This window comes from Dermacentor andersoni, chromosome 11 (assembly GCF_023375885.2).
Source record: "Dermacentor andersoni chromosome 11, qqDerAnde1_hic_scaffold, whole genome shotgun sequence".
Taxonomy (NCBI): domain Eukaryota; kingdom Metazoa; phylum Arthropoda; class Arachnida; order Ixodida; family Ixodidae; genus Dermacentor; species Dermacentor andersoni.
The window spans coordinates 96,890,312-96,907,317 of record NC_092824.1 but is presented as its reverse complement, the minus strand read 5'-3'; the positions used below and the strand labels follow the sequence as shown (position 1 = coordinate 96,907,317).

Sequence of the window (17,006 nt, the reverse complement as noted above, 5' to 3'; positions counted from 1 at the left end):
AAATCTCTTTTAACTAGGTTATAGAAAACGAAAACAAGAGTGTGAGGACCATGCTAAGATTGCATGTGCCATTATCTATGTCATTTCTTCCCTTCCAAATATTTGAAAATAAGTCATTGTGTCTTTTAAATTATCTGGGGGGAAGAAACGACACTGAAAGGATTAAGGATGCATAAAAATTAAAGGGTCTTCAATCCATGAGAACAATGTTTTATTATGAAGCAATTTTCAAGGTTCTCAAAGGTCTGCATGGATCTTTACGAGCAAAAAAATTTCATACCAGTGCATTTAGTATCACTGAAACCAGTTGAATCATAGGAATAAAAAAAGTACATAGTAATTGCATAATTTCAATTCATGAGAAAAGGTTGGGTTAACTGTATTCCATAGCAATAGTAAATAGCCACTCAAATTCTCTTGAAGTGTTCAGCACAATAAATGCGAATGAATTGAAACATTACATGCTATTAGTGCAAGTATTGAAATATCAATAATTAACAAAACCCAATCCCCATTTTTATTTAGTGCGCTGAAACGAACTCACACAATTGATTTAGTAAAGAGCAGTTAAATGCTTCAATGCAGAAAGAAGTGCTTGTCTGCAACAAAGAGCTAAAACATCATAATAATGAAAAGTGAAGACTTGCACTGTTTCATCCTAGTATAGAACTACAGGCCTACACATATGCTGAGCTTCCATGAAAAAACTAAGGAAAACATGAGAAGCAAGAAGGAACAATGAAGAGTGCACACAACTCAGCGCTGCTGCACCGCACATGTCAGGTGCACTTGTGGTGGCGAGGTGCCTATTGAGGTGGCTTTTATGTCCGAAGGTTTGACGGTAGAAATGGCACTGAAACAGCCTCTTGCTTATGTGGGTTGTGCATGTGTCAGTTCAGTGCGAACTTCTGCAAGTAACTCTGAGGACATGAAGAGCCCTGACATGGTGTCTCCCCGTGTGGATACACAGGTGATCCTTCACTACGGACGTTGTGTGGGCGAGCGGGTGTCAGTACAGTGCAGACTTCCACGACAAGTTCTCAGGACATGAAGGACCCTGAAACAACCTCTCATATTAGTGGAAGTGCAGTGCGAACTTCCATGAGTACATGAAGTGCACTGACATGGCCTCTCGCTGAGTGGATGCACACATAGTCCTTCAGTAAGGACTTTTGAGGATTGCTGAGGGCATGCAGGGCACTGAAATGACCACCCGCCTGTGTGGATGTGTGGCTGTTGGTTTAATGCAGACTTCCACAAGAAGTTCTCAGGATATGAATGGCTCTGAAACAGTCTCTCACATTAGTGGAAGTGCAGGTGAACCTTCCATGTCGACTTTTGTGAGAAGCTTTGAGGGCATAAAGGGCACTGAAATGACTTCTCTCCTGTGTGGGTGTGCAGGTGGTGGTTCAAAGCATTCTTCTGTGAGAAGCTCTGAGGGCATGCAAGGCACTGATATGGCTTCTCTCCTGTGTGGGTACGCAGGTGCTGGTTCAGAGTATTTTTCTGCGAGAAGCTCCGAGGGCATGATGGGCATTGAAATGGCTTCTCACCTGTGTGGGTGCACAGGTGCTGGTCCAGATGACTCTTTTGTGAGAAGCTCTGAGGGCAAGACGGGCATTGAAATGGCTTATCACCTGTGTGGGTGCGCAGGTGCTGGTTCAGATTACTCTTTTGTGAAAATCCCTGAGGGCACGCAGGGCACTGAAATGGCCTCTCGCCTGTGTGGGTGCGCAGGTGCTGGTCCAGATTACTCTTTTGTGAAAATCTCTGAGGGCATGAAGGGCAATGAAATGGCTTCTCGCCTGTGTGGGTGTGCAGATGTTGGTTCAGAGTACCCTTTTGTGAGAAGCTTTGAGGGCATGAAGGGCATTGAAATGGCTTCTCGCCTGTATGGGTGCGCAGGTGTTGGTTCAGAGTATTTTTCTGTGAGAAGCTCTGAGGGCACGATGGGCATTGAAATGGCTTCTCACCTGTGTGGGTGCACAGGTGCTGGTCCAGATGACTCTTTTGTGAGAAGCTCTGAGGGCAAGATGGGCATTGAAATGGCTTCTCACCTGTGTGGGTGCGCAGGTGTCGATTGAGATTACTCTTTCGTGGGAATCTTCGAGGGCATGAAGGGCACTGAAATGGCTTCTCTCCTGTGTGAATGCGCAGGTGTTCCTTCAATGCAGACTTTACTGTGAAGCTTCTAGTGCATAAATGGCAATGAAATGGCATCTCGCCTCTGTGGATGCACAGGTGTTGCTTTAGAATAACTTTTTGTGAGAAACTCTGAGAGCGTGAAGGGCACTGAAATGGCCTTTTGGCTGTGTGAGTGTGCAGGTGTTGCTTCAGCTTGAACGTTCGCGAGAAGCTCCGAGGGCACAAATGGAATTCAAACACACGTTGGCCTGCATGGATCCTGGTGAGCACTTCAGATCACAGTTTATCCATCCAGACATGAGTTACAGCGGTAGCGGTATCCTTCATGAAACTGCACCACCTGCATTTGCTGGACAGCTGGAGTGCTGCACCAAGAAAACAAGACAGGTTACCTGAGTAATGCTTTTCACTTAAAAATAAAAATGTAATTATAAAATGCCAAAGAAATGAAATTACATAGTAGTGGTAAAGATCAGCCTTTTTTTCATTCAATGTCTTGGTAGCGATTTCAGATCAAATCAGAGCACAGCAGGTCAACCATTTTGATTTGGAAAATATAAATATATTTTTATGACTGCTCATGGCCAAGTTTATGAGATTTGCAAAAATTATTGCTTAAAACATTTTTTAACTAAGATATAGTGAGAAGACTAGGAGCATGGTATTAGTGCAAGCTGTCATTGCAGTCAAGTGCGACAGCCCAAACATTCAGTAATACCATCATGGGCCTGATCACAAATTACAACCAGCAGCACTTAATCTCGAACTAGGTTTCACAGTATTGTCTGTTGTGGTAGATAGTTAGATTTCTGAAATTTATTTATAAATGCTAGACTCACTTGAGTACAAGGAGGAATGAACATACAGAAAACGTAATCAAGGAACAAAAACACAAACATTGGAAAACAATATTATAGCCAAACAATAGAAATCACAAATATGACAAGATATCTACTTTCAACAATGCTCTTGGGCTATTCATTACATTCTGTCTTAGAAAAAAATTAGTATCTATAAGCATTATTCACAGCACATAGGTCCTGTATCATTCTACTGTGGTACTGACGAATGCTGGCACAAGAAGCAGGACACAGGTAAAATTATTTCGTAATGCTGGACCCTGTTGTAAACTAAATGGAAGAATTGTAGCTTGTCTAGCGTGTCTTCCCTGAAGCTATTCAAGATGGAGAGTATTCAGCATCTGCGACACACTATCAGTTTTTCTGCAAAAATTGCAGATGAACCTAACTTCTATTTGTTGTAATTCTAATTTAACAATATTTTATTAGCATATGGATTCCACAAAGCTTATGCATATTCATAGCTAGGTCTGACAGCATAGCGAACGCCCTTATACATTTACCTATATAGGGGCTCCTTTGAAATTGCGACAAAGGTCCATAAATTTCTGAGAGTGCTCATGCAAATGTTTTCAATATGCTCGTCCCCCCTCACGTGTTCTGTTATAATTACCTCGAGGTACTAATAGGTAGAAAGATTGTTAGGTGTTGTTGCCAATAAAATAGGGAAAGTGTAAAGTTGTCTCCTTGCTGCTTATCTTCATGACACAGCACTAATTAATGTTCAAGCTCATTTGCTACCCTTCACACCAGTGGCAAATCTTATCAAGGTTATTGCTGAGCTTAGTTTCATCAGTTTCTGATTTAACTACTGTGTACTATGCATCCAATCGTATTTGCTGTCATTGACTATTAGGAATAGAAAAGGTCCCAAGAATGACCCCTATCCTATGCTACACCTGACGTGAAATGAAATGCCTCAAATACGATTGCCGACTTTGACGTACTTAACACGGGTTTCAATATAGGCTCTGATAAAATGCACAGATTTGGTGTCTATTCGCCTGCACAAAGCTTACATGGAGCTTTATGTTCAGGCACTTAATCAAAGGCATTGGCAAAATCTAAAAAATACGGCCTCTATTTGTTCCCTGTTAAGGGAACAAACTGGTAAGTCTTTATATGAGGCAATAAGCTAAGTGACAGTAAAAGCCTTCCATAAAACCATGCTGGACTCCAAACAGCATGTTGTATTCATCTAGGTATTGTTTAGGGTGCCAATAGATCACATGCTCTAACCTATTGCTGAAAATTTGGGTCAGTGAGACAGGACAGTCATTTTGAACGTTTCGGGGATGCACCCTCAGTGTTGGAAGCAGGTGTATTTGGTAATGAATGGGTGGACACAATATGCTGTATGACCAACAATAGTATATACTTTGCGAATACTACTTTACCGGCAGTTTCATGGAGGATACGTTCTTGTTCAAGTCTAAGAGCCAAGCCAATAAATGTTCCATAGTGGCCTGCAGCAGCATTCATTCGATGATACGGCACACATCTCTTCCAATGGCACCGACTGTTCTTATGATGAGTCACTTATTGCTTGCGAAACCCATCCATTCACTACAATATTGAATTGAAACCATGAAGCAGTCCTTTAGCGCACCAGTTGGAATGCTAGAGTATAGTCGAGTCAGTGGAGCACAGTTTATGCTGCGTTGATGAGAAAACGTAAAGTACCTTGTGCAGTGATGGAACAGCCATTTGACCTTCTGGCGCAGATCTTGGCACCAGCAAGAAGCTAATTTTGCACAGCAGCTAGCACTTCTGGCACAGTGTCGAACCTAAGTCAATCTTTCTTTCTTTCATTTAGATTATTCAAGGCAAATTCGGCACAAAACCATATAGTGTATATTTAACTGAAATAGGCAATTAATATAGCTGACACCTGGTTATGCGCATAAATAAGGCATTCGGGATAAAAATAACCCATCATTTAAAATAATGGTCAACCCCTTGGATACATCACGGTATAAGGCTGTTTATTGATATTGCTCAGCACTTATTTATAATTGGAAAGTTTCGGCATCAGAAGGTATTGACAATATTAACTCTAAATTACTAAAGAATACTGTCTCTGAACAGGTTTTCTATATTTTTCATTAATCTTTAATGACTGGTCAGATTCCACAAAATTGGAAACCGCCAGTTATACCAATCTTCAAAGACATCAACAAAAGCAGCTGAAAACTACCAACCAATATTGTTGACGTGTGTATGCTGTAAAATGATGGAACAATATGTAACGGTGCCACGGGAGGGACAAAGACGATGATCACCAACAAGACACAAGAGACGACGTAGTGGGGCTAACCTAACGTTCGGCCATACTGGTTTTACTGGCCATATCTTCTGCAGAGTAATCACGGTCCCATTTAACCTTATATCTCTGCCTGTTTCATTTTTGGTGGAGGTGCTGGGTATTGCAAAAAACGGAACTCTGCAGCGGGCTTGTCCTCGGCCGTCCTACCATGCTGACAGAGGACCAGGCCTTGCGAGCATCACTGTTGGATCCCATTGGTTGTGTGCAACGATGCGTTCGTATATGCCAAGCCATCCTTTGATGTTGACTGTGTCGGTGCCGTTACTAGAGAAGGTGCCGGGGTTGCGTGGATGGGTCAAGACGACTGACGGTTACAGTGTCGCGGATGCTGATGGGCTGGGTGCGCCGGGTGCTGATGCCGAGCACGGAAGAAGTTCTAGGAATTTGAGAGCATGGGAATTTTCACAGAAGAGGACAGTTTAGAAAAACTCAATGCTTTTATCAGTCCTTGAACTGTTTCAAAGCAAAGTTGGATTTGGCGGTGGTTGCTATGAGGTAGCCTTCTCACGGAAAGAAGATTGTGAGTAGCTACACAGCAATCAAAGAGAAACTTTAAAGCGAGTTTATAGGGATTCTGCTGTGGAATATGGCTCAACCATTAAAATTTATATGAGGACATGCCTTGCTGAATGTAGGCCGGAAAGAAGTGGTGCGCCCCGTCTTGTATTCATTACATTCCACATCACGCTGTCGTATGTAGCGAGTCAACAACTACAAGAGTATGGATGATTTTCAGAGTCAGCATATAGACCTCAGTTGTGTCACCGAACAAATGCTTAGAAAAAGGACCTAATCTTCCGACTGACTTTGTTGCTCCTCTCAAACGTTTTTTGGATTAATCAAACTGCTTTGACTGCCGATATTTAAAAAAAGATCTTGGCAGATCGAACCATAGCTTGATATCTTTGAAAGTGATAGCTTGTGCATTACAAGAGACGATTGCAAATTTCAGTGACGAAAGTACTTCTCAACCACCATAATAGACCTTACACAGAAAGCGGTACACTTATACAGCATAAAGACTTCCTCAATCATAAGACACAAAGTGCTTAACCTTGACTTTGCAGAAACGTGCCAAAGCATAACAGTATAATGAGAGATGTGCAGTAAATTTCTTGTTGCCCCAAGAATGGCTTATACCTACTATGGGTTATTGGCCAGCAAGTACACAGCTTTACAAGTGTTATTAGGACTGTTAAAAAAAAAAGAAACTAACCACATTAGAGCGTATTTCAGGCACGACTGCATCCCGTAACTTCTTCCTTCATCGCCATCAGGAAGATATGTGCACTGATGTTTTATAAAGTGTTGCTATCTGACACGCCCATACTGACTTGCATGAGTTTATTTCCCCCTTTTCAAGCATTCGTCCATGGTTTAATGGGCATCGAGCTGCTGTTGCTGGGGGCACAGTTTTAATCTAACCAACGAACGTTATTGTTTATTCTATTTCTAGTGACAACGAGACATTCAGTGAGTCAAGCTGACCATAAATGGCCAGAAACTGACAAACTGCAAAGTGGGAGCAAGAGGCAAGGAAAGCTATCACTTTAAAAGCTTTGCTACAGATGACTATCGAGAAAGAAGAAAGAGATACTGTGCAGTGAGTTAGGAATAATCAGACAGCTCTTTGGGACTGCAAAAAGCCTATTCATGATAAATGTCATTCTGCGGCAACACATGATATCAGTGTAAGGCCTACTATAAGCGACAGCCAAGCTATTAGCTCAATCTTTCCCTGTACTTGGCCTCCGCATTAGACCTGCAACAGAGGAAGAAGCACGACAACTCTACAGAGAAGTTAACGCCCCAATTGAGTCGTTGGGTATGCGGCTGAGGAAGTAGTAATAATAATAATATAAATAATAACTTACTGATGACTTGAGAATCATACAATGGAAGAATCGGGTCTGCCAAAGCCGCAGTGGGCTTGAACGGCAGCGCCTGCCAGACAGCGACATAGCCATCAGTAACACGTTATTAGTTTGTAGACAACAGCGAGAAAAAAAAAACATGCACACATGACAGGCTTCCGATCACGCATTAATGTGTCTAAGAGCCTTTCTGAGACCATATTTCGTCTTCACATCTTGTGTGCTTTGGGGATGTAAATTAAACATTGCTGGGACATAATAGTTACGGAGTCTTCGACCATATCTTGTCTTACAGTGGGGTGTAACATAAGGATTCTTTGGTCTCAGGCAATGAACAGGCACATAAGGAATTTTATACTGGCTTATCCAAAAATGCTTTAAGATAGCAGTTTCTAGCAGCAAAGAATTGAAATCAGGTTAAGACAAAGTTTTCAGCACATCAGATTTGGGGGAGACATCATAAGCAAAATGGTTCAGAATGCCATGAAGGACGGAGTTGATCCGGTTTACCAAATGTTGAGCGCCATGACCATGTGTAGATATCCCATACTGGATTACACTGTAGCATAAGGCACGTACTACAAGGTTTCGGACAGACAGTGGCATGTAAAATTTAATATTATACAAAACACAAGACACTGCGCGAAGTTCTTGACAAATGTATGCGAAATGAGAGTTCCAGGATAAATCACTCTAAAAAAAAAACAAGGTATTTCATTGAACAAGCGTATTGCACAGGGTCACATGAACAGGGATTGCAATGTGATGTGCGTAAATATAATGGGGACGATAGGGTAACTTGCTTGACAGGGTTGTGGAAACAGATTAGTTGAGTTTTGGACGCACTGATATCGACTACATTATTCCAAAACCAGTCCATCACTTTTGTTGTTGCCATTTCTAAAGAAGAGATGGCGTCAGTGTAACTTCGAGCGTATGAAACAAGAACAGTGTCATCAGCATACTGATGTAATTTGACGTTCACAACATTATATAAACCGTTAAAATATAAATTAAATAATAACGGACTTAAAATTGAACCTTGGGGGATGCCAGCTTTAATTTCGGTCAGGTTGCTACGAAATTTTCCAATAGACACAAGTTGGTGCCGTGAGATAAGAAGTTTTTCAGAAGCCGCAAAAACGCACCTTGAAAGCCTAGCAAAGAAAGTTTGGTTAGTAGTATACTATGACAGATGCTGTCAAACGGTTCGCGGACGTCGAGAAACAGTGCACAAGCAATCTGATTGTGTTCAAACGCAGAGTTTAGTGCATCAGAAAAATCTTCAAGCAGCAACTGCATACCCCGATTCGACACAAAGCCATACTGACTAGGAGATAACACGCCATGATTGTTTAAAAAGCTACTCAATGTCTTGAGCAGATGTTTTTCCAATATCTGCCCAATGCATGAAAGGATTGAAATAGGCCGGTAGTTTTCGATATTGCTGCATGCGCCACTTTTAAAAAGAGGAATGACCACCATATTTTTCAGATTATCGGGAATGATACCAGTGGTAATATTGTTTAAAATGAGCAGTAACGCATCTTTTATTGCTTTGAAAGTTCTGCACAGCTCTAATATTGAAATACCATCAATTGCTGGAAACTTATTTGGTTTTAGGCTGAAAAGGATTGATTTCAGATCATGTTCCGAAAACATGGGAAGAAAGGCGGATTCTGAAATACTATTTGCAATGTGCAAATATCTGAATGAGGTCTTGTTACACCAAACACATTTGAAAAAAAATGAGTTAAAATCATTAGCGGTGGCAGTACCATTTGAAGAAAAACGAGACATCAGATCAACATGGCGATTAGCATTTACATCACCATCTCTAAGATTGTTAATTAGGGACCATGTTTTCCCACTGTCACAACAAGCGTCCGTGAATTTTGCTCGTATGTTATTACGTTTTGCTAGACGTATCATAGCATTGACCTTATTTCAAAGCTCTTTGAACCGAAGCCACAAAGCAGTACAATTAGGACTTTTTTGTTTGAACCCATAACAAGTCTTTTGCTTTTATTGCCGCGAGTATTTCTGTCGACATCCATTTTTGGTCCAAGTTACATTGTTTGATTTTACAGACCCGTGTAGCTGCAAGCCGGAAATCGGTGAACAGTGTTACAAAGTTTTCATAGGCGTCGCCTGGAGGAACAGTCATCAAAAAGTTATACCAGTCGTGATTCATTACAAATTTGTTGAAAGCCAAGGGGTCAACAATTGAGATTTGTTTGACTTCGTTTGGAGCGATCAAGTGAGTAGTGTCATCTGTTAGAGCAGCAGACCATGTAATGATCAGCAAGTTGCGTTGTAATAATGGCAGATTTGACACTCAAGTTATGTGCACATATATTTATATGATCTATGCAAGATGCGACAAGATGACCAGCAAGGAATTCTTCACGCGTATGTTCACAGATCGTGTTTTGCAAGCCCCATTTGAAAATGACGTCCAAGTAGTTACTAACTGTCGTCGCTGAAGGGCGTCGCACATCTATGTTGACATCCCCAATTAGGCAAACATGGTCCACTGACGACATTGAGGCCAGGGCGACATCCAGTTCATCCAGGAATACACGACCGTTGCAGCACGGTGGGCGATAAACCGCAAGCAGAATTAGTGACAAGGAAGGTGCACAAAGACGCACTGCCACAATTTCAGCTTGGAAAAATGAGAAAGTCAGCTCAGTTATCGCCCATGTGTCTCGGATGAAAACTGCCACGCCTCCTCCCCTTTTAATTGGCCTAGTGTATGAAGAAACTTGGTATCCAATTATCTGATACTGATTGATGCAGGCGGACGGAATGTTAATCTCGGTAAGCACGATCGCATCGAAATAGTAGTTCAGAGGAATAATTAAGGCCTGAAAATGGTCCCGATGCTTTCTAATACTGCGAATGTTGACGTGAACAGCACAGAAGGCGCAACCATTAGGATTCGGTAAGAAAGTACAGACCTCATTCAGATTAGTACATGTCTTGAAGGCATCTTTGTTCACGCTTATGCAATACTCTCGAGACCAGATGCCTTAATGATATACAGAATAGGTGCATCTTCATCCCTCTTAGCCAGTATTTTGCTGTTCTTGTTTCAAGCAAATTAAAATTTTTTTTCTTTGCCTTTCTGCCTTGCCAGCCAATACAGCTCCTGTTGGGCATGTGAAAGATTATCGTTGAAGTAAAGCCGCGGAAAGGTACTATCATGAAAAAGTTCACGTAGGATTCCTCATGCAGCGAGCCATTGCTGTTTGGCTGAGACAGTGTGCATTTGCACAAGGGTTACAGGAATGGTATTGCTCCATGCGGGAAGTCAGTGAACGGCAGAAACATCGGTCGGTTTGAATTCGGAAATGTTTAGCTTCGCCGCCAGTCCTGACAAGAAGGAAGGCAAATCCTCGTTGGGGTTATATTGCAGGCCATGAATCTCAAAATTGCAGCGTTGGCTGTATATTGCTCTAATTCACTAAGTTCAGAGCCAACCTTCTCAAGCAGCTCAGCCTGGGCAACAATCTTGGCGGAGAGTGTATCTACTTGCGTGCCAAGCTCACCGACTGCTATCTGGTTCGCAGTTACAGTGAACGACACCGATTCATATTTAACAGCAATGGAATCGAGCGACCCCTGATCTGCAGAACAGTTTGTGCAGTTTTTTCTCCGATAGCTTTGAAGGTCAGCAGTTCTTCCACTCGACTAGCCCATTTTGACTGTAGTCGTCAGCCAGTACAGCCTATCGTTTACAGTCAAAAGTTGTTGTTCTAGTGCTTCATCATCCGATTTATTAACCATTGCAGGTTGCTTGATGGCTTGCGTCTTGCATGCCGGGCATACCCAAGATCCCAGTTCTGCTGCCAACATTTTCGAAAAAGTTGATTCAGCAACCGTTGAGCAGTTTTTACCCAGGTGAAAAGCTTCATTGCAAACAGAGCACGTCAGAAACGTATCGTCTCGTGGCAATGGCTCAGCACAAGTGGTACAATCGGGCACTGTGGTGCAGTCGGCAGCAGAGAGCAAAATAGAAAAAGGAACGCGGGCAGGTGGTCGTTTGAACTCACCTGTCGACAGCAAAATAACGGATCAATACATGGTACAGCCTTGCCGCTGACTGCAACGGGAGTCAGCAAGAGCAGTCCTTTTGTAGACGGTAGTCAGACTTAGGCTGCTGAGATCAGGTGACCAAGGCGATGGGAGCTACGGTGGGCGACAGGGAACGAAGCCAATTTTGGTCCTTTAGTATCTTGATGCGAAAATCGGTGATCCAGGCAGTCGATGTGTGTTCCCTGATAACCGGATCAGTAGCTTCGAGTGCGTGCGCAACCGGACAGCCTGTCGACAGCAAAATGACGGATCAATACATGGTACAGCCTTGCCACTGACTGCGACGGGAGTCAGTGAGAGCAGTCCTTTTGTAGACGATAGTCATACTTGATTGGGCTGCCGAGATCAGGTGACCAATGTGATGGGAGCTACGGTGGGCGACAGGGAACGAAGCCGATGTTGGTCCTTTTGGTATCTTGATGTGAAAATCGGTGATCCAGGAAGCTAACACGCGTCGATGCATGTTCCCTGAGAACTGGATCAGTAGCTTCGAGTGCATGCACAACCGGACAGCCTGTCGACAGCAAAATAACGGATCAATACATGGTACAGTCTTGCCGCCGACTGCACAATGGTGGCAATCGCAGTCTTACCATGAGCTAATTGCTTCAGCCAATGTAACCGCCATTCCTGCTCGAAATAATATGGGACCCTGTGACACAAGTTTTGTCAGTTGCCTCAAGATCTGCACTTAGCTTTCTCCAGACAGAACGCAAACCATGCAAGAGGTCTGTTCTGTAGACAGTATCAAGAATATTTGACCCCCTTGGAATGACTGCACATTTCAGTATTTAAGCGAAACTACTGTTTTAAGAGCTGTGACAATGAAAGATTCGTTGAAACAGCGAGCCGTGAGAACTGTAGAAAGTGGGGAAACTGGTGCTCAGAGCAGCATCGTATTCGTGCCCAGGCTGTCCCTTGTTGGGTGAATGCTGAGCCAGGAAATCAAACCATTCAAGTGGACATGTTTTGTAATACCAACTAGAAAGCTTATGGAGCCTGCACATTTTTTCAGGTATGTTGAACATTAGCGCATGTCCGTGGCTTGTGTAATGGCCAAATCAAGAGTACCAAATATAAAGAAGATCCTGCCACCGAGACTGCAACTTTCTTGCTAAGAGCCAGGTTGGTGAAGTTCATGATTAGCTCCCTCAAGGCATAAAATAGGTCTAACCTTTTTGAACCAATTCTACAGCCACACTGCATTGCATCAGAAGATCACCATTCTAATAGCAGCATTTCGTTTGCCAGCAGAGTGTCGGAAATTCAATGGAAATCTCACAAAACAAGTACATTGTTCAACAGTACTGCTCTCAAAGGAGGTTTGAGTGGAAGCTTATTGCAGAAAAGGCAGCATGGTAGGGAGGCTTTTGGGAGAGGATGTTAAGAACTGCAGTACCAGCCTCCAGAAGGTTCTCAGCAAGGTGAAGCTCATGCCCCAAGAATTTGGAATAGTGTTGTATAAGGTAAAGGCAGTAATGAAACACAGGCCTCTCACTTAAATGTCCTTGTCACCAGAGAAAATGGAAGTAGTTACACCAGCCTATTTCTCTAATGGTAAGCGACTCAAAAGGCTTTCTCTATCACAAAGAAGAGACAGACATTTCAGTTCCAAAATCCACAGTGATGAGAAGATGCTGTCATGGCACAGTTCGTTGAGCAATTTCGGAAAACACGGCAGAGGGAGCACCTACTGAGCCGCCATTCTGCACACCATGCAAGTGTTCAAGCTCAAGCTTTGAACAATCTAAACGATGGAGCTTGTGCTTGTTTATCAAGATTAAGCATCATGACTGCTATTAAAGACTGCGCAGATCACAGAGGTACATTGAGGACATAATCAGAACATAAAAATCTGTTGAAGTAGGCTTTCAAACAACTCAGTGACACACAGACCTGTCCAGCATTTTCTTTAATTGAGCTTTTATCGACTTAGCAGACTCAAACTACACGCCTTTCAGGGGCAGAGGATAGTGAATAGTTTTGCTGCTTCTTGCGCAAGCATAACCATCAGCTCTAAAAACTAAGAACAGGCACAGCATCCGCCATGAACTCTCACAGTACTATGGTTGATTTACTTGAAAATTTGTTCTCGCAATGGCCATGATCATATATTGAACCCTCTCCCCTTCAAGAATGACAATATCTGATTGAATTAAAGAATTACCATACTTAAGAACAGCAAGTCTGCAGAACTAATTGCACAAAAGGTGTCATGGATGCTACTCAAGCTACAAAAAGCCTGCCTAAAAGCGTACCTGAAATCAGTGTAGAGAACATGCAGATGGAATGAGCCACTGCTTTTTACTAAAGCAAGACTTTAGCTTCTTCGTCCAGCTTTTCTAAAACTTATATTTTGACTGCCCCGTTATAGGCCTTACGCTAACCTTGAATCAAAAGGATATCAGCACCATACAATCAAAATGAGGACAAGCAGAACTCTACAATCATTGTCATTAAATTCCGATGAAAAGAACTTAATTTAGGACCACTTCCACAACTGGGAAAGCTACATGCTTGACTATGAAGGTACAGACGCCAGCTCTATCCAATACACAGATTTTGAGCGGGCGTTGGACAGTCATGGCAGTTGCTGGCAACATCCTGCTCTCCAAGATAAGTATTCTCCACTGATGTATGAGCAGAGTGGCTGAGAGGCACAATCCTGGACTGCCAATCTGTTGACTGTGAGTTAATGCCCTTCCAGCAGAAAGAACATTTCGTTCTTTGTACTTTCCTTGTAAAGGATTTTGGGATGCTGGCGGAGGCACCACTAAAGATCAAAACAAGCAGGGGAGTTCTATATCTTCTTGCATGCTAACATTTTGTACAGGGCAGCCTGCTAAAGATGAATTTTCACACACGTCACTAGAGAAATAAACTCCCCTGCAAGCTGCAGAACTGCTGGCACCATAGTTGCAGCAATGAAGGCATGAAATCAGAAAATAATTTTTAGCGCTTTCTTCAAAACTTAAATAGCTGATGAATAAGTGTCGCAACAGGTGCTATTGGATGACAATACAGTTAAACCTCAATAAAGAAAGGTCGGTGAGATCGGCACTTGGTTAGATCAAAACTTAGCTAAATTGAAATTCAACCTTTTCGCTAAGTACTGTCGCTAACCGATTCTCTTTTACTCGGAAGGGGCATAACGATTCAACTTGACTACGTTTCCCCATTCCCCCTTTTTCCTAACACACCAGCGTGCCATCAACTTGCCTAATAAAGTTTTTTTTTCCGTTACATTATATTTGCAGTAAAATCGTCTGATACGTTTCACATTATTTCACTGGGAATTTGTCGTTTTCTTCAGCGTGTCGAGGGTAGCTTCTCTGAACTTCAATCATGGGGAGCGACCTCTGTGTGGTATCCCGAAACGAGCGGCTAAGTTCGTTTATGTCGCGCCGATCGAGATCGCTTGCACGATGCTAACTGGCCTTGCTCACAGGCGAGATGGTGTTACATTTAGTCAAGACGTTTAGTACTACCGCCTCTACCGGTACTCACGCTTGTCATTTTGCACACGGGGTAGGGAGCACTGGTCTTCGAAACGGCAGAAACAACCAGCAGCACACACCAAATCCGGTATCGAAACGCGCGGATTCGGCGCGATTGGTGCCGATGTTCATGGACTATTCCATTTGGGAGGCAGGCCCATTTTCTTACTCCATACAATCCTCGGCCCAAACGTGTAGAAAGGTGTAGAACAATAGGTATATAGCGTCGAAAACACGCGTGCGTCTAAATCAGTGAACACATATATCTCGTACAATAGTCGCACTGGTCGCACCATGAGAAAATCTGGGGGCTTTTGCTTTAAATATATGACTCGGCCTAGGCACTACGGAGGAGGTTTCTGAGCGCGTGTTATTACGGGGTGCCACGCTCCGGCGCTTTCTGCCCGCGTGTTGAGGCAGTAGGCCCGGACGGACGCCCCATTTGGTAATCGTAGTGTGTGAAGGGGATATGTTCTGACTGGTGTTGTATAAGTCGCGGGTCGCTTTTTTTCGTCGCGACAATAGATTGCATTCTTTATACAAGCACTGCTCCAGGAGTGCACATGTAAGAGGCAAACGGAGTCCTCAGGAGAGCACCTGAGGTTAAATAAAGCAGGCGGCGCCAAAGGGTGCCCTGGAGATCCTAACACACCAGCGTGCCATCAACTTGCCCAATAAAGTTCTTTTTTCCGGGGTGGTCAAATCTACAACTATAGTGCCTAGAATATACTGGCACTATACTACAGTGTACTATTCTAGTACACTGTAACTATACTACAACCAACAAATTGTCGTCTTTTTAGCCGGAAAGCGAGCTAGATTTCAAAATAGGTGCTACAAAATGTGCCATGTAAACCGCGCAATTAAATTTAAAAATGTTATTAAATAGTTTATTTTTTCGCCATCAGAGTCAACGATCAACAAAGTTGTATTTTGGGAAAAGTTGGCTTTTTTCCGACGCAGATCTCGAGCGTTTGCAAACTGATTCGGGAAGCCGAATCGACAGCGCTGTTCGCGTTGTCTTTTTTGGCGCGTGTTTTCACTACTGTGGCTTGCGGGTAGGTGTTTTGCGTTCTTATCAATCCATCGTTTCTGACACGCGTTCGACGAGTTTACGGCCTAGACGCGTGATCTTGCACGATCAGCTCGTTGAGATCAAACCAGTGATCAAAACTCCTTGGTTGAGATGCATGAGCTCGTTGGCGGCCATCAGTTCGCCGCTGACACACTTACGTCAAGTTTTCGTGCGAGCTTTTTGTTGCAAATTCTGATAACCTAAGCGCTTTGAAACCTTAACCTCCCGAAACCTGGCTATGGGGATGTGTCCAGTATATTGAGCACTACTCCTATTCGAAGGCGTTCATCCTCATGAAGCCCCCATGAAGCCCCGCTGCCCAATGTGTTGAATGTGTTGAACACCTGCTGGCGCCATCTATGTCGCATTGATGAGAACACATTGGTCAAATTCCCACAAAACAGTTTCAGAGTGGCGGCATTCAACGTCGCGGCGTTTTGTGGTACCTGCTGGAAAACTAGGTACCGTTTTTCGTATTTCTACCTATTTTCAAAGCAGATGTTTTATTTTATATTAAAATTAATACAGCAGTGAACGCACAGAATACGAACTTTAATTTGTTCACGCGTTTACCTTTACGCTTCCTTTGATTTCGCGTGTCCATTAATTTGGACGCTGGGACTCAACCCGATTATTTTGACCGCGCTTTTCCGATGGCCTTGCTATGAACAGGAGACAAGTACTATTGGTATTTAGCGGCTTGTGGACGAAATCGCGTTTCTCTTATAGCGAGGTTGCTAGCCTCTTGGTGGTGGGAAATTTTTGTGTCCATCCGTGAACAAAAATTATAATACTTACGTAAGCGAGCAAAAAATGCAATGATTCATACCCTCCTAAAGTGGCTACAAGCGCTCAACAAAGTTAAGCTAATAGCGCATACATTCATTGAAATCACCCATGCAGCACACAGAACTGCATACAATATTTCTTTTTCTACAGGAGACCGGCTTTGCGTGTTTGATGAGGTGGCTGACGCGACTTTTCTAATTGCCGAAAGCAAATGTTCTGTACGCCATTACATGCGGGTTGGGCGGAAGAAGACCGGGTAGAATCCCCGTGTCCAATATATTGGACATTGTGCTTAGCTGAAACTATCAGGGCTATTGAAAAAATATTTAACACTTTCAC

At 43.0% G+C, this 17,006-nt stretch overlaps 2 protein-coding genes across 4 annotated transcripts in view; one reads left to right on the top strand and one right to left on the bottom strand.

Annotated features, from left to right (window-relative positions):
* Positions 1–189: 189 nt before the first annotated feature.
* Positions 190–15,123, bottom strand: LOC140214134 (uncharacterized). Of its 2 annotated transcripts, none has more exons than XM_072285480.1 (2): positions 14,814–15,123; positions 190–2,510 (listed from the first exon to the last, which is right to left on the bottom strand). In XM_072285480.1, exon 2 carries the CDS (start codon positions 2,218–2,220, stop codon positions 1,303–1,305), a length of 918 nt encoding a protein of 305 aa, XP_072141581.1. In that variant the 5' UTR covers positions 2,221–2,510; positions 14,814–15,123; the 3' UTR covers positions 190–1,302. The 2 variants fall into 2 exon arrangements, with proteins under 2 accessions (XP_072141581.1, XP_072141582.1); XM_072285481.1 differs by lacking the exon at positions 14,814–15,123 and adding an exon at positions 7,206–8,256.
* A 1,185-nt stretch (positions 15,124–16,308) lies between these two features.
* Positions 16,309–17,006, top strand: part of LOC126539110 (phospholipase A1-like) — a 57,707-nt gene continuing 57,009 nt past the window's right edge. For both annotated transcript variants that reach the window (XM_055075195.2, XM_055075194.2), the window contains exon 1: positions 16,309–16,339. The gene's annotated coding sequence lies outside the window, so the exon portion shown is untranslated. The remainder of the gene's footprint in view (positions 16,340–17,006) is intronic.

What these genes read in the sequence shown, in the direction of transcription:
- LOC140214134 (XM_072285480.1), bottom strand. Translation starts at nt 2,220, where the DNA reads ATGCCATTTCATTGCCATTTATGCACTAGAAGCTTCACAGTAAAGTCT.